The sequence below is a fragment of the Microtus ochrogaster genome, chromosome 8, assembly GCF_000317375.1.
Source record: "Microtus ochrogaster isolate Prairie Vole_2 chromosome 8, MicOch1.0, whole genome shotgun sequence".
In the NCBI taxonomy this organism is placed as follows: domain Eukaryota; kingdom Metazoa; phylum Chordata; class Mammalia; order Rodentia; family Cricetidae; genus Microtus; species Microtus ochrogaster.
Window position 1 is genome coordinate 15,369,766 of NC_022015.1, and position 24,504 is coordinate 15,394,269.

Sequence of the window (24,504 nt, forward strand, 5' to 3'; positions counted from 1 at the left end):
GGGAGGAGGCGGAAATTTTTTTCAACTAAATAAATAAATAAATAAATAAATAAATAAATAAATAAATAAATAAATAAATGAGGGTCATTATCCATTTCAGCCGACATATGTCTAGGAGACACTATCATCCGTGAAAAAACACAGACACAGAAAGGCAAATGGCACATGATTTCCTGTATATAAAGGTCTACAATTTAGAACTCACAGAAGTAGAAAGCACAATGGAGGTATCAGAGCCTTGTGGGAGTGGGGTGGGGATGAGGCTGTTGATCAAAAAGTACAAACTCCCAGTTAGATAGGAGCAATACACATCACTGATCCTAGCACAGAATGGCAATTATAAATTTCATGTGTTGTACACTTTAACATGCTTTTTCTGCAAAAATAAGTATATGAGGTAATGCATTTATTATTTGATCATTCTGTAACATAAGCATTTATCAAAGCTTCACAATGTACCTTAGACATTATATATTATACATATAAATTATATATTATATATGTGTACTAAAAATCATAAGAAAACATTAAGAACCCCCCTTTTTTGTTTTTTTTTTTTTTGAGACAGGGTTTCCCTGTGTTAACAGTCCTAGCTGTCCTGGAACTAGCTCTTGTAGACAAGGCTGGCCTCGAACTCCCAGGGATTCATCTGCCTCTGCGTCCTGAGTGTTGGGATTAAAGATGTGCACCGCCACTGCCCAGCCAAGCAACCTTTTTATAGAGCAATATAAATTCACTTGTCTCTACTCAGCAAGAAAAAGAAACATCATTATAGTGCCCTATCTTATCATTAAGTAATCCCAGTTTCAATGCTTGCTCATAAAGGTCTATGGACACTACCTTTGTGGCTTTCTTCTGTATAATTAGTGACAACTTAGAAAGCAAATGCTCTTACTAGTATGTCTCGAAAGGCAAGTAGCAAGGATCTATTTGCCAAGTCTGAGGAAGCAGAGAAAGGTCACTGCAGTTTCTAATGACCCAATGGTCGCTGTGCAGCCTTTCTGGATCCTTACCTGTGTGTGTACTCTTTTGGCAGGATAAATGACAATTCAGCTGCAACATTCATCTCCATCTCAGCAGTTGGTATGTAATTCTTAATCAACTCGGAAATTTTTTCAACATCACATTCAAGAGTCTTCACCATGACTAGGTGATATCCCACACCTGAAAGTTTCCATTTGGATGATCAAACACAGGGCCTTAACTCCTTGACAAGCATGTGCTCTACCACTGAGCTATATCTCCAACACTCTTTTTATTCTGTAAATTGTACTTAGTTATGTGTGAGGTGTATGGGGCTATGGAATGTTGTGTGTGAACATATGGAGATGTTCCAGGTGTCTTTGTCAACCGGGCCTCCATATTCTTATTTTTTTGAAAAAGGGTCTCTCACTGAACCTAGAAGTCCCCAGTTTGGCTAGACTGCCTGGTCAGAAAGGTGCAGGGATCCTCCTGTCTCCCTCCATCCTCCCATCACCGCAGTCACAGGGGCAGACCATCATGCCCTGCCTTTTACTGGAGACCCCAACTCAGATCCTCACGCTTGCGTGGCACCAGCTCTACCCACTGAACAGCTCCCTAGGTCCTCTGCACTTCTGGAGACAACATCCCCCTAAATTGCCAAGGCTGGATTAGAATTCACTGTGTAACCCAAGCAGTCCTTCAACTCACAATTCTCCTGCCTCGGCCTCTTGGATTGCTAGAATTACAGGCCTGTATCACTAGGCCTGGAAATAATTTAGTCTTACTAATCAGACTGCATACTCACTCAAGTCAAGGCTATTTGATCCTACTTTTCATCTATTTCTTGTCCATTAAGTTCTGATTGATGCGGTGCTGCATTTGAGGAATAGTTCATGAACACTAACTAGAAAGGGTTTAGCTCACACAGCAGGGATTTGGTACCAATGTTCAAATGAGAAAACAATGTCAAATATCAGTGTGGTCATTGACTTTCTTCCCTATCAATCAATGTCCCTATGACAAATTATCAGTTATTATCAGCCATGTGAAAGAAATAAATATAATGATTATGTTCATTGGTTCAATAAGGAGCATCTTCCAAGTCAGAATATGCTTATTGGGTCAGAATGGAAAAAATTGAATAGATAGGTGATGTATGAGTTATATCCAGAAACGAGGACCAAAATACTTAATATCTAATGCAATAGAACTTAGGTCTTTTTAGAGAAAACAAAAAGAGAATGAAATTGACGTTGGAAATGTTTTTTGAGACAGGGTCTCCCTATGTAGAGCTTCCAACTCATTGTTCTACCCTGCCTCAGCCTACCATGCACAGTCACAGGCACACACCACCATGCCTAGCTAAGAGGACGTCACTACAGCACCAGTATCCAAAGATTCAAATAGACGGACCATATAATTTCTTCAGGAAAAGTGAAGAGCCACAGCACTTCAGGGTCCCCATGACTAGGATGGCAATGCGGTCACCAAGCACATCAGCTTCGTCCATGTGGTGTGTGGTCAGCAAGATGGTACGGTTCTCTTTATATTGCTGAAGTAAGTCCCAGGTGGCCCTCCTTGAGACTGGATCCATGCCAGATGTTGGCTCATCGAGTATCACCACCTAGAGACAAGGATAAGTAACCGTGGCTCTATTTACTGTGCGCTTACTGGATAACCCACTGTACATAAGGGCCATATTTAAGCAAAGATACAGACTTTAGCCTACCCTAGGATGGAGAACTGATAAATTATGGACTGTCACACCTATGACCACATTATGTAAGCTACATTAATAATAGGAAGCCCCTCTCCTTACATTTGGGAGAGCTGAATTTGTGCCTGCTTTTGTGTTTGAATCTGGAGGAGTAAAGACCTATTTTAAGTTTATTTCTTACTGTGTGTTTACATGTGTGGATGTCAGAGATTGATGTCCAATGTCTTCTTTAATCACTCTGCATCTTCTCTTTTGAGACAGGGTCTCACACCGAACCCAGAAGCCATCGATGAGCTGGGCTGGTTGGACAGCAAGCTCTGGGGATCTGCTTGTCTCCATGACATAATCTCTGCTTTAAGATTATAGACACCCACAAGCATGCCTGGTTCTTACCTGGGTGCTGGGGATCTGGAGGCAGATCTCCACGTGCTCCACAGGGACTTTGGAACCATCTTGCCAGCCCCACAGGAACCCGTTCTAACTGTTATTTACCTTGGTGTCCCCTATAAGAGCTATGATGATTGAGAGTTTGCGCTTCATCCCTCCACTCAGATTCTTGGACATTGTATCACTTTTATGCAGCAGGTCAAAAGCAGTGAGCATCCTATGAATTTCTCTGGTTCTTTTATTTGAAGGCATTCCTTTTATCTAAAAAGAAGAATCAATGTTTATATAGTGGTTTTAACTTTGTGCTTAGAACATTCTTACATTAGGACTTTAACAGAGCCGTCTGCATACGCTTGTCCTTCTTGTTGCCTCTAGCAGGAACTTTTGATGAAGGCAGAGCTGCAGGTCCTTGCTCACACTGCCTGGAGGATGTGAAGAGTGCAGAAAAAAAGTGCTCACCACACAGTAGAAATCAAGGTGTTCTGACACAGTCAGCATCGGGAACAACAGGTCATCCTGGGGACACAAGCCCAAGCTTTTCCTAACTTCAACCATGTCCATTGAGATGTCATATCCACCAATGTAGACCTTTCCTCTGGTAGGAAGATACAAACCTGCAATTAAGCAAAGACATGGCAGGGCTTAGCGTCAGCAAGGGCGCATGACATGCTTTGCTGCTCCCTAGAGCCGAGCCTACAGAGTCTATAGATCATGCAAAAGCAATAATGTCTCCCACAGAGATACACAGTGTCAATGGCCATGATCTGACAATGATGGAGAAAGAACTTACTTTTCCTTTTTGTTTAATTTTATATCTTTATTGAAAATAGTTTGGTTTTGGAATTAAGATGTAATTACAGCATTTTCTCCCTTCCCCCAACCCCTCCCATTTACCTCCCTTTACTCTCAATTTTGTGACCTCTTTTTTAATTGCTGATAAGTAGGTATATATGTATTTCAGATATGTAAATACAACCTTCACAGTCTATATAATGTATAGCCAATTAGGAGGTTCTTCCCTGAGGACTCTCTCTCTCTCTCTCTCTCTCTCTCTCTCTCTCTCTCTCTCTCTCTCTCTCTCTCTCTCTCCATCCCTTAGTTGCCTGAAGTTCTCTGTGGATGGTTGGGACCCTGTGAGAACTAGTATCCTCCTTACTTGGGTCTTTTTTGGGAAGTCATGTCATTGAGATTTCATGGGTGTAGTTTCCATGACATTTCTAGGAGACACAATTCAGAGTAGACTTCATATCCCTCTGGCTCTTACAATCTTTCCACACTTTCTTCCTTGATGCTCCCCAAGCCTTAGGTGCAGGGGGTGTGTTGTAGATGTATCAGCTGAGCTAGGCACCACACACTTGTTTTCTGAATTTTGGTCAGTTGTAATTTTCTGCAATGGTCTCCATCTATTGAAGTTTCTTGATAAGGGAAGAGGTCTATAGTTATAAGAGTAAATATTTATAATATAGTCAAGGATTATAAAGGTTTAGTAAAGCTGTGGTGTAACTGCCCTCCAAGATCCATCACCTCACTAGCCCTGGGTAGTTGACCAGGTTCCAGTAACAGGCATGCCATCCTTCTTGTTGAGCAGGCCTTAAGTCCAATTAGTGAGCTGTGGTTATTGCTGAGGCATACATGCCACTACTGCACCCTTAGGGTTACCTTGCCATGTGGGTCATTGCTGTACAGAGGTGCCACAGTTAGACAGGGCTGTTGATTGCTTTCCCCTGTGGAAGGTTGCACGGAACCTTCTGTTACCATGATAGCTGGTCCTCAGGGAGGATGCTTTCAGGGGAAATCCAGGTCAGATCCGCAGAATCCTATGTCTGAAGTATATGGTGTCATCAGGAATAGAGATTTACCTTCAAGCCCTAGAATGAAGACCAATGGCAACAGCAATGGCCTATGGAGTTTAGGGAGTCTCTTAGATTTGCCCAAACAATCTGGAAAGGGGCTTCTCATATCTGGTATTGGGGTTTCTGTCACACAGTCTATGGCTCCTGTGGGGAGCACTGTCAGCCCAGATGGGAAATTTTTATTTAAACTATATATGTATACCTTTAGACTTGTATTATACGTAATTTTAAGTAATTAGAAACAATACAATTCTTTGTGGGGTTGTTTTCAGACATGTTCACTGTTAGTTTGCACTCTTCCTCTCCTGTATTGATCTCGTCTCACCTCCATTTTCATTTCTCCCTTCAAATCACTTGCACGCTGATATTCTCCTCTCTGTCGCCACTCCTGCAGTGCCCCTTTTGCTTTCCTGGTACCTGCAGTTACTCCAGGGTATTTACCCACACCTGAAGATTTGCAGCTAGGAGCCGCAGATGAGAGACATCACTCTAGTTGTCTTTCTGGGTCTTTGTTACCTCACTCAGTACAGTGCAACGTTCATGATTTCAGGGTTTTTTGGTGTGCTGTTTTTACAGCTGAGTAGTATTCCATAGTGTATAGGTACCGGATTTTCATTATCCATTCATCAGTTGAAGGATATTTAGGTTGTTCCTATTTCCTAGCTATTGTGATTAAAGCAGCAATAAACATGACTGTGCAACTATATTTGGAGTAGAATATTGAGTCCTTGGAGGCATATACCAAGGGGTTAAATAACTGGGCCAGACAATGCACTCATGTTTAGCCTTTGGAGAATTCTCTGATTTTATAGAGCCCGAAGCAATTTGCAATATCCAATTAACAGACTTGAAGACTAATTGCATATTAGTCTTCTTTCAAATGTTTAGCTGGAAAAGATTCTTTTCCACTCTATGGGCATCCTTCTCACTTGAGCTTCTTCCTTTTATATACAGAAGCATTTTCGTTTTACAATGTCCCATTTATCAGTTGTTGCCCTTAATTCCAGGGCAAATGGAGTCCTATTTAGAAAGTCCTTTTCTAGACCTGCATCATATAGACCTGTCAAAGACCTTCCACCAGCTTCATGTTTCACATTAAGGTGGTTGATTTGGAGTCAGCTTTTGTGTTTGGTGATAGGTGATGGCTCTAGTTACATTCTTCTTCATGTGGACATACACTTTTCTAAGCACCATTCACTGAAGATGCTTTCTTTTGTCTAACATGTTTTTGCAACTTTGTCAAATATCAGATGGCTGTATCTACTTGTACTCATGTTTTTTGAATCTTCAGTTTTGTTCACTTTCAAATTTGTTCACATGAACTCACAAAAACACATGTCTGCTTTTGTGCCAGTACCATGTTGTCTTTATTCCTATGGCTCTGTAATCTATCTTCACGTCTAGAATGTAAATCTCTCCAGCACTGTTCGTTTTACTCAGAATTATTTTAGTTATCCAGATTTTTTTGTGCTTCCATGCAAATCTTAGGATAGTTTTTTCTATTTCTTTGAAGAATGAGATGGGAATTTTAAATGACATTATATTGAATCTGAAAATGGCTTTGGTAGAATGGCCATTTTCACAAAATTAATTCCATCAGTCCATGAGCCTGTGATGTCTCTCCATTTTCTAGTGTCTTTATCTCTTTATTCCAAGGTTTAAGATTGTCTCTGTAGATGGCTGTCACCTCCTTGCTCAAGTTTACTCATTGCTATTTATTGTAAATCAGAGTGTGTCCATGATCTCCTACTCATTGTTGGGGCACAGGAAAGCTATCCATTTGTGTGTGTGTTGAGTCTGTGTCTACCATGTTATTGAAATTGTTCACTGATTTTTAGAATTTTTCTGGTAAAATTTTTGAAATCTCTTATGTATATTATCATCTGTAAATAGACACAGTTTGACTCCTTTTCCCCTGTTTTTATCTGTCTAATTCACTTCTCTTTCCTTATTTCTCTGACTAGTGCTTTGAGCACAATATTGAAAAGTTAGAATAATTGAAAGTCTGTCTTGTTCCTGACTTCAGTGAGATTGATTTAATTGTTTTTCATTTGGAATGATGTTAGTTGTAGATTTCTCATCTACAGCTTTTTAAAATTTATTTTACTGAGCTCTACATTTTTCTCTGTTCCCCTCCCTGCCTCTCTCCTCCCCTTCAGCCCTCCCCCAAGATCTTCATGCTCCCATTTTACTCAGGAGATCTTGTCTTTTTCTACTTCCCATGTAGATTAGATCTATGTATGTCTCTCTTAGGGTCCTCATTGTTGTCTAGGTTCTCTGGGATTGTGATTTGTTCACTTGTTTTCTTTATGTTTAAAAACCACTTATGAATGAGTTCACACGATAACTGTCTTTCTAGGTCTGGGTTACCTCACTCAATATGATGTCTTCTAGCTCCATCCATTTTCCTGCAAAATTCAAGATGTCGTTATTTTTTCTCTGCTGTGTAGTACTCCATTGTGTAAATGTATCACATTTTCCTTATCCATTCTTCGGTCGAGGGGCATTTAAGCTTTTTCCAGGTTCTAGCTATGACAAACAATACTTCTATGAACATAATTGAGCACATGTCCTTGTGGCACGATTGAGCATCCTTTGGATATATACCCAAAAATGGTATTATTACTGGGTCTTGAGGAAGGCTATTTCCTAATTTTCTGAGAAATCACCACACTGACATCCAAAGGGGCTATACCAGCTTGCACTTCCACCAGCAATGCAGAAGTGTTCCCTTTAGCCCACAACCTCTCCAGCCTAAGTTCTCATCAGTGTTTTTGATCTTGGCCATTCTTACAGGTGTAAGATGGAATTTCAGAGTTGTTTTGATTTGCATTTCTCTGATGACTAAGGATGTTGAACATTTTCTTAAATGTCTTTCACCCATTTTAGATTCCTCTGTTGAGAGTTCTCTGTTTAGGTCTGTACTCCATTTTTTTATTAGATTATTTGTTCTTTTGATGACCAATTTCTTGAGCTTTTTGTATATTTTGGAGATCGGTCCTCTGTGTGATGTGGGTTAGTGAAGATCTTTTCCCATTCTGTAGGCTGTAGTTTTGCCTTGTTGACCATGTCCTTTGCTTTACAGAAGCTTTTCAGTTTCAGGAGGTCCCATTTATTAACTGTTTCTCTCAGTGTCTGTGCTGCTGGGGTTACATTTACAGCTGTTATTATGTTAAGATGTGTTCTCTCTAGTCCTAGTCTCTCTAGGATTTTATCTGAAGCTGTGTTGAATTTTGCTGAAAGTTTATTCTGCAGCTACTGAGATGATTATGCAATTTTGGTCTTTAAGTCCATTTATGAAGTTTATTATATTTATTGACTTGTATATGCTGAACTACCCCCAAATCTCTAGGCTAAATTCAACTTGGTCATGCTGTACAATATTTTTTATGTATATGTGTATTTGGTCTGCAAGCATTTTATTGGGTATTTTAAATTTTATGTTAAGCAAGGATATTGGTCTGGGGCTTTTGTTTTTGTTCGCTGTTGTGTCTTTACTTGATTTGGATATTACAGTAATATTTCTTTCGTAGAGCCAGTTTGAGAGTGCTCCTTCTGTTTCTAATTTTTAAAATAGTTTAAGAAAGATTGGATGTAAATTTTCTTTGAAAGCCTAATAGAATTCTTCTGTGAACCTATCCTAAACTTTTTCTTTTCTTTTTAAGCTGGAGGGCTTTGAATTACTCTCTCAATCTCCTCATTTGCTTTCAGTCTGTTTACATTGTCGACTTCTTCCTGATTTAATTTTGATGGATTGACTTAATCTAGAAAGTTGTCCTTTTTTAAAAAGACTTTACAACTTAATAGAGTACAGGTTTTTCAAATATCCTGTTATGATATTCTGTATTCTGTGGAGTCTGTTGTGATGTTTCCTTGCGCATTTCTGATTCTGTTCATTGGGTTCTCTAATTCTTTTATAATTGGGCAATATCCTGCCAATCTTATTTATTTTTTCAGGGAATCAGATTTTAGGCTTATTTATTTTTTGTATTATTTATTTTGTTTCATTGATTTTGACTCAGACTTTATTAATTCCTGCTGTCTACTGAGTTTGGGTTTGGTTTGCTCTTGTTTTTGAACTTTTGAGTTGCATAACTAAGCCATTTATTTAAGAGAAGTACTCAGTAAATGTTACCTTTCCTGGGAAAGCTGGGGTATAGGTCAGTTGTACCTTTAGGATGCAGGTACAGCCACCAGGAACCTGGAACGTTACATCATTGGTAAATGTAGATAACGTCTACTTACATTTTTATAGGAAGTAGATTCAAAAGATCCTGATCGAGACCAAATAGAAAGTAGTCTAAACATGTTTCTTTTCCAGCTCTGTATTTATCATATCATATGATTATTCAATTAATTTATCTTTTTAAGTTTAAATTTATTTTTTAACACATAAAACATAACATTGTCTGCATTAGTTAATGGTGAGCCATGTGATCCTCCAAATGCATGAATGAATGCATTATATAATGCTGGAAGCTTTCAGAATCCTCTCCTCCAGAATTTTTAACATATGGGAACTACTGCGATCAATACAGGTGCTTTCTTTCTGTACAATAACACACTAGAACTTCTTATTCTTAATTCAGTAACCATTAATCCAATGTCTCCATCCATCCCTTCCCATTGTTCTCCACACTCACGTAATCACAATTCTACTCTCAACTTCTAAAGTAACAATTTTTATTCCATATGCAAATTTAACTGTACAGTTTTTGTCTTGTCTTTCTGTGTTTCATTTGATTTTTCCATTTCTGTCTACATTGTCACAAAAGACAGAGCTTCCATTCTTTTTATGGCTAAATAGTATTCCATTTTGTATCATATTTTCTTTATCTATTCACTGACTGATAAAACTCTAAGTTGCTTCTTTTCCTTGGCTATATCCATCCAGACTCTCCCCCAAAGATATCTCCACATAACCAATACAGCGTGAGTCTGAAAATAATAACCTTCCCTGCAGGAAATCTACAAAGTTCTCCTTCGAAGTAAAAGGAAAGATCATGTGACAGTCATTCAAATCCTCACACAATGGCTACATATCAGTCAAGTCCACTGGTGCTGAAATCATACTGGTGACACTCAGTGGCTGGAAAGATGGGACATTAATCAGAAAGTGACAGCTGAGAGTTAGAGGCTTCCTTTAGGGCAACTGCTGCACAACAGTATGAGTGTACCAAAGCCACTTAACTGTATGCTTGAAATGGTGACTTCCGCCAAACTTACCTAAAAAAAAATACCACCATTTAGAGAAGTTAACAAATCATGATCCTCACCTCAAATAATTCAGATCTAATGATGGAAGTAAAGGAATGAACAAAGGTGACATGTGGTTAATAAGCCCTGCATGCGTCTGCTGAGCACTCTGTGAGGGACCATTCTTGTCACTGGGGCACACTGGTTACCAAACAGGCTAGAGTTAACAGTTATCAGTGAGGAGATGTGGAGACCATCTTAGAGCTGGGCTTTCATAGATGAGTAGAAAAATCTAAAGTGTGAGGAGAGGCATGACCAGTTAAAGGAATTTGTAAGGATATGGACACAAAGAGGTGCCTCTTGCATCCAGTCAACAAGTGTATTTGCTTCATGTCTGGTGTAACAAATTATCACAGACTTGGTGGCTAAAGCCAGATTTATTTAGGTTTAGAAGCCTAAAGTCAATGATGCTAGGCCATAAAGATCTTTAGAAAAGCATGCCTCCAATAGAAGCTCAAGAAGAAACTGGTCTGTTGTTGGTTTTTATTTTTCTTTTTGGGGACCCATCACCAAGCTCCCAAATAAACATATGAAGTTTTATTCTTATTTATAAATGCCCAGGCATAGCATGATTTGTTTCTTCCTAGCTTTTCTTAAATTAAACTATCCCACCTTCTTTTTGCCTCTGGGTTTCTACCTTTCTCCACACTATTTCACTTTCTTTACTTCTTACTCCATGGCTGGGTGGGTGGCTGGGTGGCAGCCCCTGGTGTCTTCCTCTCCTTTCCTTCTCTAACTCCTTCCTCCTCTCCTTCTTTTCTATTTATTCTCTATGCCTGGTAGTCCCACACATTTCTCTCTGTGGCCTAGCTATTGGCCATTCAGCTCTCTTAAAATACAGGTGTTTTAGGCTTCACAGCTTCACAGAGCTAAACAAATGCAACATGAAAAATGCAATGCATCTTTACATCATTAAACACATATTCCACAGCATAAATGAATGTAACACATCCATTACAAATAATATTCCACCACACTGGCCCCTTGGTTTAACAATGCTGCAGTGGCTTGTGGCGGTGTTGGCCCCTCTTCCACCGCCACCGTTGCACCGCCAGCTCTCTTGTGCATCCTCTTCCACTCTACCTCGCCCTCACAAAGCACTAGCCACTGCATTGTCCTTAAGGACATTTGAAAATCTCTGCCTTAGAAAGCAACGGGGACGGGTTCTGGGACAAAGATAAATCTTTGTGCACACTTGTCATGTACATGTAACACATGAGTGTGTTCCAAAACAGCAGATACAGGCACATTCGGTGAGTGGTAGGCAGTCCGGCCCTGCTGTCAACCATGACAGTGATTCCTTCACAGCCATGTGATACTAGTTCAGAAAGAGTGCCCTTAAGCAGGGGTTTTCCAACTGAGGTTCAGGGGAGATTCGACAACATTCAGTCTGCCTCAGTCACTGTTACAGAAGCCCGACTCACCTGGCATGCGCTAGAGATTTCAGGCCTGGTCTGTTCTTTCTGCCATTCCTCATTCTTTTCCTCTTCTCTGGTCACGTGGCAGTCTCCTGCTCTTGTCCCCAGGCTCTGTATGTCCTTTTAATGCACCTCACTCTTTCTGTTTATGGTTTTTGCCATCTTTCCCCAGACTCAGATTTCATTCCCACCAAACCACCTCCCTAAGCAGGAATTAGTCAAGATTGCCAGGGTAGAACCATCCCTTTGAGATCTATCTGTTTCTCAAGCCACATTATAAAACCTCTGTCTACACATCTGTTATGAGCATGGAAACAGATTTCTCTGAATGAATAAATAAAGGGGCATATATAGTGTAGATAGAACAGGAAATTTATAGAATAAGAATAAATGCAATGTGGTGTAATATAAAAGCATTTTTTCTTGTGTGTGGTGTGGAAAATTACTATGGTGAAATATTAAGAGAACATTTGCCCGCTTGAAGGCTGCCACACCCATCTGGCCCTGCCAAATGGGGGGGGGCTGCACCCAGCAACCGTGGTAACGAAATAATCTTGCCACACAAGAGGGACCCCCACCCTTCTGTGGCCAGTCGATACTGATAACCTAGGACATCTGGTTATCGGAAGGATCAAACGAGGGGCAGTTTTGAATGGCATAAAAGAGAGGGCTGAAACAGGATGGTTATCTCATTTCTCACAATGGCTCTGGCATCAGGCCTCCATGGAAAGAGAGATCCTCCAAGCCTGCCTCCTAAAAGCAGCAATATTAAATGCCTTGCCTAAACATTTAATGCTCTGTCTCCCAAGTACAGAGCTTCATCTCCCGAAAACAGACATTTAATGCCTTGCATCCCGAATGCAAAGCCTCATTCCCTGAGAGTGGACATTGAAGGTCTGTCTCCCAAGAACAGACAAGATACTCTCTGCCTTTCAGAACGCTTTGCCATCCCAAGAGTAAAGCTTCGTCCTCGGACTCAAAAGCAGACAGAATCTCGAGAGTAGAGAACTAAAAGCCTTGTCTCCCGAGACTCGGTCACCCGAAAAGCCGAGTCCAAAGGCCCTACATTCTGAGACAGACTAGCACCAGGCCATAGACTACATGGTCAAGGATTAATCCAGCACCCGATACCAGCCTGGAACAGGACATCGGAACCTTATCTCCTGAGTGCAGACTATGGGATCAAGAGTCAATCCTCGCTATCCAGCCCCCAGTGTGGACAAGAGCCCAGCCTGAAGAAATTCAAAAAGCCCTTTTTTAAGCTGGGGAATACCAGGTCGTATGATGCTATTTCATGAGTGTATGTGATATTAAGAGAAGAGCATAGACGTGTTAATACATATGTTTAGTGTGTAAAATGTTAAGAGATATCTTATGGATAATTGATAAGATTAGGAAATGTTAATGGATAAGTTAAGGCTAAGAAGTGTTTTATAGATAAGTAATGGACAAGTTGTATTAAGGTTAAGGAGTGTTTTATGGATAAGTGATAAGTTAGATTAAGGTTATGAATTGGTCTTATGTATTAGGTTTAGTAGGATTAATAATTATCAATTATCAATCCCCCATGCCTATTAAGATTGTAAACCCCATTGATGCATTGGATATTAAAGTTGCTAGTAAAGAAACATCATAAAACAATTCTCTTGCTTGGTCTGGTCACTCATCGCTCTCTGGGGAAAAGGGCACAGAGTCCTCATAGATATTACTCGAAAAGAACCTGGAGCTGAAGTCCCCCAGTTTGTAACAGATCAGAATTCCCATCCAATATAAAACCCCTGGAGGTAAGGACTTTGGGCCTATCCACTCACTTTGGGTTTCTATCCCAATACTTTGCATATTAATAATCTATATTTATGTAATAAACATAGTTATTGGTTCATATGACATGTGTTGGTAGAAATGAATTAAAAGTGGAATTCTTAGGCTGGTGGGATGGTTCAGCGGGTAAAGGCACTTGTTGCTACACCTGCCAGCCCGAATTTAATTCCCAGCCCCATGGGGAGGAGAGAGAGATGCTAGGGTTGTCCTCTGATCTCTACGTATGTGCTGTGGCACAAACTGCCTCTCCCCAGACCCCAGACACAAAAAATAAATAAATAAGAATGGAGTTTATTTTTAAGTGGATTATTTGAGAAATCAGAGAATTTTCTATGCATCTTAAGACACATCTGTTGGACTACACAGATGTGTACATATGTCAAAATTCAGCAAATAAATTTTAAACATTACAAAATATTTTTATCAAAAAAAAATTTCTAAGTTATATAATAAAAAGAATATTTAATGTCTAAAATTAACTTTGAGTATTTTAAATGGGTTAATAGGTACATAAAAGTATAGTAAAATGTTGGAATGGTAGGATAGGGGTGACACATATAGGGACATTCGAATTCAAAACTTCAATTTAGCTGTGTTTGAAATATTCTCAGAAAATTAGTATGTATTCATAGTGTGCATTCACAGTGAGAGCCACGCAGGCCAGGAAAACAGCAGTGGCTTCCTGCGGTGTGGAGAGGGCAGCAGGAAGTGAGGCAAACACATGGGGGCGTGGACGATCATTCAGAATGGCACTCAAAAGATAGGGAGCTGGATGTGTCTGAGACATAGGAATAAGTGCTGATCTGACTGTATGATAAGGACTGCACCTTACAAACTGAGTGGATTAACTAGCTGCACTACAATGATGTTGGCTTCAGAAATGTCAGCAGAAACCTCACACTTGACCCTTGGTCCACTGAGCTTGTCCCCAGTGTGACCCCAGATACACACCTGTGAGGATCGATAAGGTGGTGGTCTTTCCTGCCCCATTATGTCCCAGAAGAACGGTGATCTGCCCCTCGTACAGGTTCAAAGACAAGTCTTGTACTGCCATCACGGTACTACCTTTTAATGTGAATTTCTGGAAAGGGAAAACAAGGACTAATTTGATTACTGTCACATGTAAACCAGGACTCAGTAATTATTCAGAGTTGGAGAAAAGTGCCATTAATCTCAAGGTTGGAGGAAAAAAAACAAAAAGAGATTCAATTAACAAACAATGCTTACAAGTCTCCTGTTGCTCTGGTTCCAGTCTTAAAGCTGATAGACCCCATCCAGCCCCAGCCAGCCCCAGACAGCCCCAGTCAGCCCCAGTCAGCCCCAGTCAGTCCTTCTCCAATGTTTTCAGAATGATCTGCTGAAAGTCCCACTGCATTTCACCAGCTTGTAGCCACTCCAGACTCTACTTGTTACACCTAAAAAGAACACTCTTGCCTATGATCTTACCTGCATGAGCCACACAGCTATTTGCCTAGCTACACATTCCAAAATGTGGGGCTGACGGACCTCAGACATCTCCGTCACTACTAAGAAGTCATCAGTCAGAAATGGGTGGGAACCGTTGACTGAGAACTGGTGTCGCATGCACTCTGAGGGTTGCTGTGAAGATGCCATACACAGCACCTTCCCCCATGACAGAAAACTGTTACAGGAGAACGGGAAAAAGTGTGCATATATACAATGGTACAAGTAGAGAGCTTAGAGCAATGCTCCTGTAAATATAGTCAGATTCTTAACAAGGAAGAAAGGCATTTTATCAGCTGGGCACATGGGAGCAGGCACCATGCAAACCGTATGTCTAACAGTGGACTGAAACTTGCGAGGACTAATTAGACACACGGTTCTCCACCAGCGCCTGAAGGAAGCGGGGCTTGGGAAAAGAGGGCAAACTGCACGTGGACCGCTTGTCACCTCGGTGGACCGCTTGTCACCTCGGTGAACATCTGCTGTGCTCTCCATTTAAGTCACTTTGGTTGCCTTAAGTTAAACTTTTTCCCCCGAATTTGTGAACTGCCATTTTCTTTTAAGTGGTGTCTTAAACAAAAATAAAAATCCAATGTGTGCCATCAGCCCATTGAGAGGGGATAACTGGGTGGGCTTTGGGTCACTCACAGCTTTAAAGCCATCTGCAGCCCCCACAGTCTCTGCTTTCTCTCTCCATTCTAACTTGAACTCCAGCCTGCCTTGGTGCTGTCTGACACACAGAACTGCAGACTTTCTGCTGCGGACGTGAAGCTGACCCTGACCTTCAGCAATTCCAGGCACTCACGGTGCCATTTGAGGTTTTCACCAAACACTGAGACATGAACTCTTGCTAAAAACACCTAGACATTAGCTCCTGCCCTGAACCAAGGTCCTTAAAGCCCTATCTAAAAATCTTCCATCTGACCTCTCTGTTCTGTAGACACACTGAAGTACATTCATGTTCTCCCTCCCTCCTAAGTCATCTCCCTTCCTCCCACAGTGCTGCTATTCCAAGATGAAACTTCCCCTTGATGTCTAGAAGATACTACCTCACAGTAGACATTCTCTTCCTCTGGTTTTTTACAATTTTCCCTCCGGGTTTTCCACAATTTCCCCCAGTATCATGTATAAGGTATTCTAGGGTGCACTGTAGTTACACAGATGGGGGCTGGCCACCCACGGCTCACAGGCTCTAAGCTGGGTAGAACTAATTATTGCTTTTCTTTCTAGACAGCTTCATAGCAGTTTCTGATAGGATGAGACCTAGTCCTGAGAGAGGAGGCTTCCAGGTCCATTACAACTTAATTTCTCAAAGTCCTAAGTCCAAAATACGTGGTATCTTCTGGGAGACAAACAAGGGCAATAAGAATTATATTCTTTTCTTTGATATTTTGGGCTTTCTAATTATTCATCTTTTACTGTTTTTCCCACTCTGGTGAGAACAACACTCTGATTTTAGTTTATGGTGAGATTGCATCATGATGGGCTTTTATGGCATCTTTTGAAAGCATTCCACATGTACTTGCTTTCTGAATTTGCTAAACACAGTGTGCTTATCGGATCATATAAATAAATTATGGGCTTCAGTTGTTTATATACTCACTGACTAGTCTGTTTCTATGTTCATAGTCTTACTATTTTTCTATTTTTATTATTTTAAAATTATTTTCTTTAATATACTGATAATTATTTTTAAATCTATGCCTACTAATCCTAACATCTCTAGCATGTTCCTTTTAAAGCTCTTCCGCTGTAGATGTTCACTGTTAATTATGGTCACTACTTCATGCTTCTTCACATGTCTAACACGTTTGAGTTGTTCAATAGACGTGGTAGGAGAAAAGCATGGCTATGTGAGAGCTGTTATCGTCCACCATAGAGCAACCCTTTACTTGATTAAATACACAGAAAAGATGCATCACTTCCATCTGATCTGGGAACCAGCAGAGCAAAGACAGATTTTGGGTTTTGTTAGTTCACCTCCAGCTCATTTCTGTTCGAGCTGGCCCTCTTGCTTCTTTATAGACTGTCTTGCAGATCTAAATTTCTTCAGTTTCTTTTGTCCAAGGGTTTGGAATTATTTCTTTAGTCTGTTTTATTTCCAAGCTCCAAAACTGACTTTGTTTTTAGAGTACCCCAAGAATAGAGATCTCATGCTTCCTTTTAGAGCCATAGCACCTCACAGGCAGCCATACAGATCACTAAATGACTGGCCATCTGTCTAGATCCTCCAAGCTTTGAATCTCTCATACCAGCAGCCATGATTCCCTCTCTTCCTCCCCGCCCCCTAAAAAAAAACTTTATATGTGTCTCATTATTCTAGTAGAGTTCTTTTGTGTGTGTGTGTGGGGGGTGATCAGTCCATGGTTATAATTAGCACATGGCTTCAAAGGAGGAAAATACACAGACCTTCTAAGTTCAGCTTAGAAGGCTTACCATCCGTGGGTATTGTAAATAATCTGTTCCTGTTGATTTTACAGATGTCTAGTTATCTGATGTGCTCATTTCTGTATCCCTAACACCAGTCATCTTCTAGAAAACAATGAATTCTCAGAAGCCAATTGTTGACTGTCTTGAGTAACAATCAATGCTACAGAAAAGGGCCGTGGGTCAGCTGAACACTCATGACACTCCGTATGCAAGCTCGAGGAGAGAGCTGGGAAAATGAACTACCGTAACAGCAGAGCTGTGTGTCAGCGCCATTCTGAATGGACCACTTAATCAAGGAGCATGCTGGGCAATTCTGCAGGCAAAGAAAGCTGAAGAGAAGAGAGACAACAGAAAGGGCACAATGTACCTCCTTTGCTATAGTACTGCCATAGTAGGAAAATGGCTGATGTTAGTAAATACCCAAAGAGAACCAGCGGAAAGGCTGCTTGACACCTGTGCTAATGTCATCAAAGCAGAAGGTGGAGGCAGCTCAGTGGGGGAAAGCAGCCACATGACCAGTCCTCCACTGGCCCTTAACCCATCAAATAGCAGAAACTCTGAAAAGGATTCAATTGCCACGAATTATGAAATTAGACATCCAAATTAAGTTGGAATAGTTCTTTGGGAGGCAAGGGAATGTCAACAGGCATGAGTTTCCTGGAAAAAAATATATACCCTTTCAGAATCAGAAATGAACAAAAGCCTAACAATTCATATTTGCCAATATTTTGACATAAAATAGTGCAAACAGTATAAATTCTAACTTGTAAAACAAATCAGGGCATAATTTTCAACTATTTGATAAATGTTGCATCTTGACTCCACCATGGAGGATCTTGGAGGATACCGTTATTAGCTACGTGGAGTAGATCAATAACAGTATGTTTAGAGACAGACTTTCATTATGAAATCCAAGGGAGTTAAATTCACAATTTCTCTGCCTCAGCCTCCCCCTCCACAAAGGGCTGGGATGACAAACCTGTGCCACCATGCTCAGGCAAACACATAGACTCGTGATTCTCTTGTATACACTTAAAGTATATCTTACTAAAAGACTCTTAATTGGCATGGTTGTAGAGTTGTGGCTATGTCAAACATTTAATCTTCATAGATAATCTCCTATCAAGAAACAGAAACCTGTTGAATAAATACCTTGTACAAATGTTGAATATGGATGCCAGCCACTAAGCCAACAGGTTCAGGCTCAACAAAATCATTTGGGGGTAGATCAGTGACTTGGCTTTCTTCCTTGCTTGAGGATGGTTCTCCAAACCAGTAGGTTTTCTAAAATAACAACAGCCAAAATAATAATTTTGGAAATACTAATATTTCCAATGGAATAATAATATTGGAAAGTTAAGTGCTCTAAAGATTTCAAAGTTCTCAGGCTCATTTCACTCTAGTTTTGAAGAGAGTTACAATAACTAACTTTATGATGTGAAGCAAATTGTCTGTCTGTACTATGAATTTCTAAATACAATCACAGAACATATATTGTGCTTAAAGCTCAGCTTTTCAAAAGAAAGTCAACGAAGTTGCCTCAGAAGTGCCTAGTGAGCAGCGCTGCCTCACTTTGAGTCAAATCTTTCTAACACGGTTGATCTATTCATTGTGGATATATCCTACAACTTCTCAGTGAGTCTGTATGGATAAAATCATTTTCATAAATATTAAACCACTTTGATTTTTCCCCCAAACTGTCCTTTTTACTGATGCTATATGTAGTGATATTCTGTTTGTGTTTTAACAAATAAAGCTTGCCTGGAGATCAGAGTGCAGAGTTAAGCCACTAGAGGCCAGGCAGTGGTGGCTCAACCCCATTAATCTCAGGATATGGGGGACAGTTGGATCTCTGTTAGTTCAAGGCCACCCTGGGCTACACGAAATTGATCCAGGTTAAAAGAGAAACAGCTCACACAAAGGTAATCCCAGCACTAGGGAGGTGGAGACAGGAGTGATATGACTGAGTGGAGAGAGGAATATAAGGTGGGAGGAGACATAAGCTCGGTGCAGTCTGAGCAGCAGTAGTCTGAGGACAGGATCACCCTTTTGGTCTGAGCACTGGTAGAGATAAGAACTCTCTAGTGGTTGGCCACTTTGCTTCTGATCTTTCAGCTTTCACCCCTAATATCTGACTCCAAGTTTTTAATATTAAGAACAATTAGAACTCATGCTACAGTTATACAAACAATGAAAGGCAAGTCCATGGTGTCTCAGTTCAAAACCAAGAAGGACAACACACTGTACTATGTAGTCCCTGTCTTCTTTACAATTTAAATATTTATAGAGAAAAGCCTGCTCCACTTAATTATATATTTAACAAAGTTATTAAGTTTTGATACTTAAAACATAGCATCTCTGATCACCCTTCGTGATAGCCACAAATAATATAAAATATCTCTGGGTAACTCTAACTAAACAAATGAAAGACCTGTATGAAAAGAGATTCAAATCTTTGAAGAAAGAAATTGAAGAAGACAACAGAAAATGGAAAGATCTCCCATGCTCTTGGGTAGGTAGAATTAACATAGTAAAAATGGCAATCTTATCAAAAGCAATCTATAAATTCAATGCAATGCCCAACAAAATTCTGTACAGAGCTCAAAAGAACAATACTCAACTTCATATGGGGAAAAAAAACAGGATTGCCAAAACAATCCTGTATAGTTGGAGGTATCACCAGCTCTGACTTCAAACTCTACTATAGAGCTACAGTACTGAAAACAGCCTTGTATTGGCGTAAAAACAGACAGAAGGAGCAATGGAATTGAATCAAAGACCCAGATATCAATCCACACACCTAAAAACACCTGATTTTTGACAAAGAAGCTAAAAATACAAAATGGAAAAAAGAAAACATCTTCAACAAATGAAAAATGCAAATAGATCCATATCTATTGCCATGCACAAAACTCAAGTCCAAATGGATCAAAGATCTCAACATAAAACTAGCCACACTGTGCAGTGAACCTCAGAGAAGAGAAAGTGGGAAGTACACTTGAATGCACTGGCACAAGAGACCACTTCCTAAATATAACCCCAGTAGCACAGACTCTGAGAGAAACAATTAATAAATGGGACCTCCTGAAACTGAAAAGCTTCTATAAAGCCAAGGACATGGTCAACAAGACAAAACAGCAGTCTATAGAATGGAAATCCCACATCAGACAGAGGACTGATCTCCAAAATATACAAAGAGCTCAAAAAATTGGTCATCAAAAGAACAAATAATCCAATAAAAAAAATGGAGTACAGACCTAAACAGAGAACTCTCAACAGAGGAATCTAAAATGGATGAAAGACACTTAAGGAAATGTTCAACATCCTTAGGCATTAGAGAAATGCGAATCAAAACAACTCTGAGATTCCATCTTACACCTGTAAGAATGGCCAAGGTCAAAACACTGATGACAGCTTATGCTGAAGAGGATATGGAGTAGAGAAAATACTCCTTCATTGCTGGTGGGAGTGCAAACTTATACAGTTCCTTTGGAAATCAGTATGGTAATTTCTCAGAAAATTAGGAAAAAATCTACCTCAAGACATGGCAATATCACTTTTGGGTATATACCCAAAGGATGCTCAATCATACCACATGGACATTTACGCAACTATGTTCAAATTAGTGTTATAATAACCAGAACCTGGAAACAATGTAGATGGCCTGCAATCAAAGAATTGATAAAGAAAAGTCAATACATTTACACAATGGAGTACTATATAGTGGTAAAAAAAATTGACATATTGAAATTTGCAGGCAAATGAATGGATCTAGAGAAAAAAACATCTGAAGTGAGGTAACTCAGACCCAGAGAGACAAATATAATATGTACTCACTCACAAGTGGCTTTTAGACATAAAGCAAAGAAAAAAAACAACCTACAATTCACAACCTCAGAGAACCTAGACAACAAAGAGGGCCCTATGAAAGACATACATGGATCAACAAAGGAAGGAGAAAACAACAAGATCTCTTGAATAAATTTGGAGTGTGGGGGTCACAGAAGAGGGTAGAAGGGGAATGGGGTGGAAGGGACAGGAGTAGAGAAAATTGTATAGTGCAAAAAAATAAAAAAAAATACAGCATCATCCCAACAGAGACAGAAAATGTGTTTGGTAAAAACCAGAATATCTTCATTATAAAAATGCTCAAAAAATAAAGTATGTTAAGAATTTACTCAACACATTAAATACTATTATAAGCCCACAGCCAACATCATCTCAAATTGGAGAAGATTGAAAGTGTTTCCTCTAACATCTGGAACAAGGGTGTTCATATTTTTACCATTCTTATTTAGTACAGTAGTGGAAGTTTTAGCCAGGCAATTAAGTTAGAGAAATAAATAAAGGTCACCCAAATAGGGGAGGAGGAGTCAGATGGTTTCAGTTTGCAGGCAATAACTGAAAAATCCAATGAGCTTCACCAATTAACCCACAGAAACGAAGAGACTTCTAAAGATACTAAAAACAAACTAACTGTAATAAATAGAAATCAAGAAAATAATCACACCAATAATAACAATAGCTACAAAAATGCCTGGGGTAAATTTAATAAAATGCCAGACTTCTATAACAAAATTTTGAAATTCTGAAGAAATTAAATAAGATACTAAAATACAGGGCTTGTTGGTCATTAGCCTCCTTCCAGGTTCAGTGAGAGGCCCTGTCTCAAAGGAGAGTGACAGAGGAAGACACTGAACATCTTCCACTGGACTGTATGCATGTGCTTATATGTGTGCATGGACACACATACACACACACATATCTGACCATAAAATCAACATTTCTTGTCTTTCCCTGTATTGTAAAGTTGTGGTATCTAACCAGGGTAAGCTGGAATAATAACATACACACATGAATGGAACACAACATAGAATCCAAATATAATCCCATATATGTATAGAAGTTGGTTTTTGACCAACGTATCAAATATTAAAAATGTATTGAATTATAAAAGTCTCTTCAGTAAATGTTGTTGAGAAAACTGAATATCTGTGCACAGAAAGAGGTCTGATACCAATCTTTCAGCACATATGAGATCAAACACCTAAAACTACTAGAAGAAAAATGGGGCGATATCAGGATAGGCGATACTTTTTTTTTTATATAATAAGATTCCCACAGCAAAACAACACAAACAAAATCAGCCCAATGGAATCACAAGGAGCCAAGAGTCATCTGCAAGCAGGTGTGGTGGTCAACACAGCAAAGCATACCTGTGAAATGGGAGAAAGTATCCGTAAACCAGTTGTCCAAAAGCAGTGTTTCCAGAAGATATGGGCAACTGCAACCTCTCAATATTGAGAAAAACAAATGCAATGCAATCTCAAAATGGCAAATTATATGAACAGGTATTTCTCAAAAGATATACAAAGGGCCAGCAAGTAAAAATTACTCAACATCACTACAGGAGGAACAGATCAAAATCACAAGGATATTTCATCACACACAGTGACATGACTATTAGCATAAACACAAACTCACAAACGCAGCTGAATGCAGAAAGGATGCTCACACACTGCTAGTGGGAATCTAAATTAGTACATCCATTAAGTAAAATGGCACAGAAGTTGATCATAAGAACAAAGATACAAACAGCAACTCTGTGGCTGGGCGGACATCCAATTATACTCTCATGTTTACTGCAACATTATTCTCAGTAGCCAAGACGCAGATTTGATGGATGAATGACATAGAAAATAGGGCATACTCATGCAAATGAAATATGGTTTGATCATAAAAGAAGACTGTGCCATTTGCTTACCTTGACATTGATGGAGGAGGGTCTAGGTGTTACTTTCATTGGTTAATAAAGAGACTGCCTTGGCCCTGATAGGACAGAAAATTAAGTAGGCGGAGTAGACAGAACAGAATGCTGGGAGAAAGAAGCCGAGTCAGTCAGTCGCCATGACTCTCCTCTCCAAGATGGATGCCTGTTAGACTCGTCCCGGTAAACCACACTCAAGTGGCAATACGGATATTAGAAATGAGTTAGATCAATCTGTAAGAGCTAGCCAATAAGAGGTTATAACTAATGGGCCAGGCAGTGCTTAAAAGAATACCATTTCTGTGTAATTATTTCGGGGCATAAGCTAGCCAGGCGACCAGGAGCTGGGGCAGCAGGAATGCAGCCCACTGATCTTACTACATGGCATGTGTATCTGGAGGAAATAATGTTAAACAAAATAACCCATATACAGGAAGACATATGTATTAATATATATATATGGTGTCATATATATGATATATGTATACATGTTATATATATGATATATATCATGTTCCCATACATGTGTGAAAGCTAAAAAATGCTGATTTCTTAGAAATGAGTCACTACAGGCTAGGCAATGGAGGGAGAAAATGGGAAAAATGAACTTAGAGGGAATATGACCTACTGTTCTAGAGAATGGTAGGGTGACTATAATTTACAGTAATCTATTAATGTATCTTCTACAAGACTAAAAGGAATTCAAAGTTTTTCAAAACAAAGAAATGATAATGCAAATGGCAATTAACCTGATTTAATCAAATATTCATCATATATGTATATTAAAATTATATACCACTGTCCATAAATATGGAGGCTTTATATCAATAAAAAATTAAAAATAGACATGGGCACAATTTGTCCTCTCCTAACTAGGGTCTACAGATATTACCATGTATCCATTCAGATGGGATTTCTTTGCAGAAAATAATTTCATTCCATAAATACATATGGCAAACAACAGAGTTATAGTGCAAGAATGAGGAATTGTGGTGGCTAATCTTCATTGTCTACTTAATTACCTTGAGATTTGCCAAGGTACTCAGTAAAACACATTTCTGAGTATGTCTCTGAGAGGTTTCCCAGAGAAAATAACTAAGGGGAAGAGACAATCTTGACTATGCGCAGCAACACCCAGTAACTCAGGCACTGACAGAATAAAGGTGAAGAGGGCAAGATCCCACCAGCAAAGACATCCCGGCTCTGTTTCTTGACCTCTGAGATGAGCGGCTTTGTTCTGTCAGGCTCTGCCTCTCCTCATCTCAAAGCGACATGGCTAAGGGACTGCAGACTGAAGCCTGAATCAATCTTTAACTTGTTCCTCTCAGTTGTTTGTCGCTGGAACAGTAGATCTAGACCACAGCCCCCAGGAAGAGACTGTTAACTTAATCCTGCTTACTCTTTGCAAACTAGCTACAGAGGGACTAG

At 39.7% G+C, this 24,504-nt stretch overlaps 1 protein-coding gene across 1 annotated transcript in view; it reads right to left on the reverse strand.

The window, feature by feature from the left end:
• LOC101981541 (ATP-binding cassette sub-family A member 3-like) overlaps positions 1–24,504 on the reverse strand; it is a 109,559-nt gene that overhangs the window by 55,801 nt on the left and 29,254 nt on the right. The window contains exons 11-16 of the mRNA XM_005351177.3: positions 18,462–18,593; positions 14,367–14,496; positions 3,527–3,681; positions 3,173–3,328; positions 2,377–2,587; positions 1,014–1,164 (exon numbers count right to left, since the gene is read on the reverse strand). Of these exons, the coding sequence (XP_005351234.1) occupies positions 1,014–1,164; positions 2,377–2,587; positions 3,173–3,328; positions 3,527–3,681; positions 14,367–14,496; positions 18,462–18,593 (935 nt within the window). The remainder of the gene's footprint in view (positions 1–1,013; positions 1,165–2,376; positions 2,588–3,172; positions 3,329–3,526; positions 3,682–14,366; positions 14,497–18,461; positions 18,594–24,504) is intronic.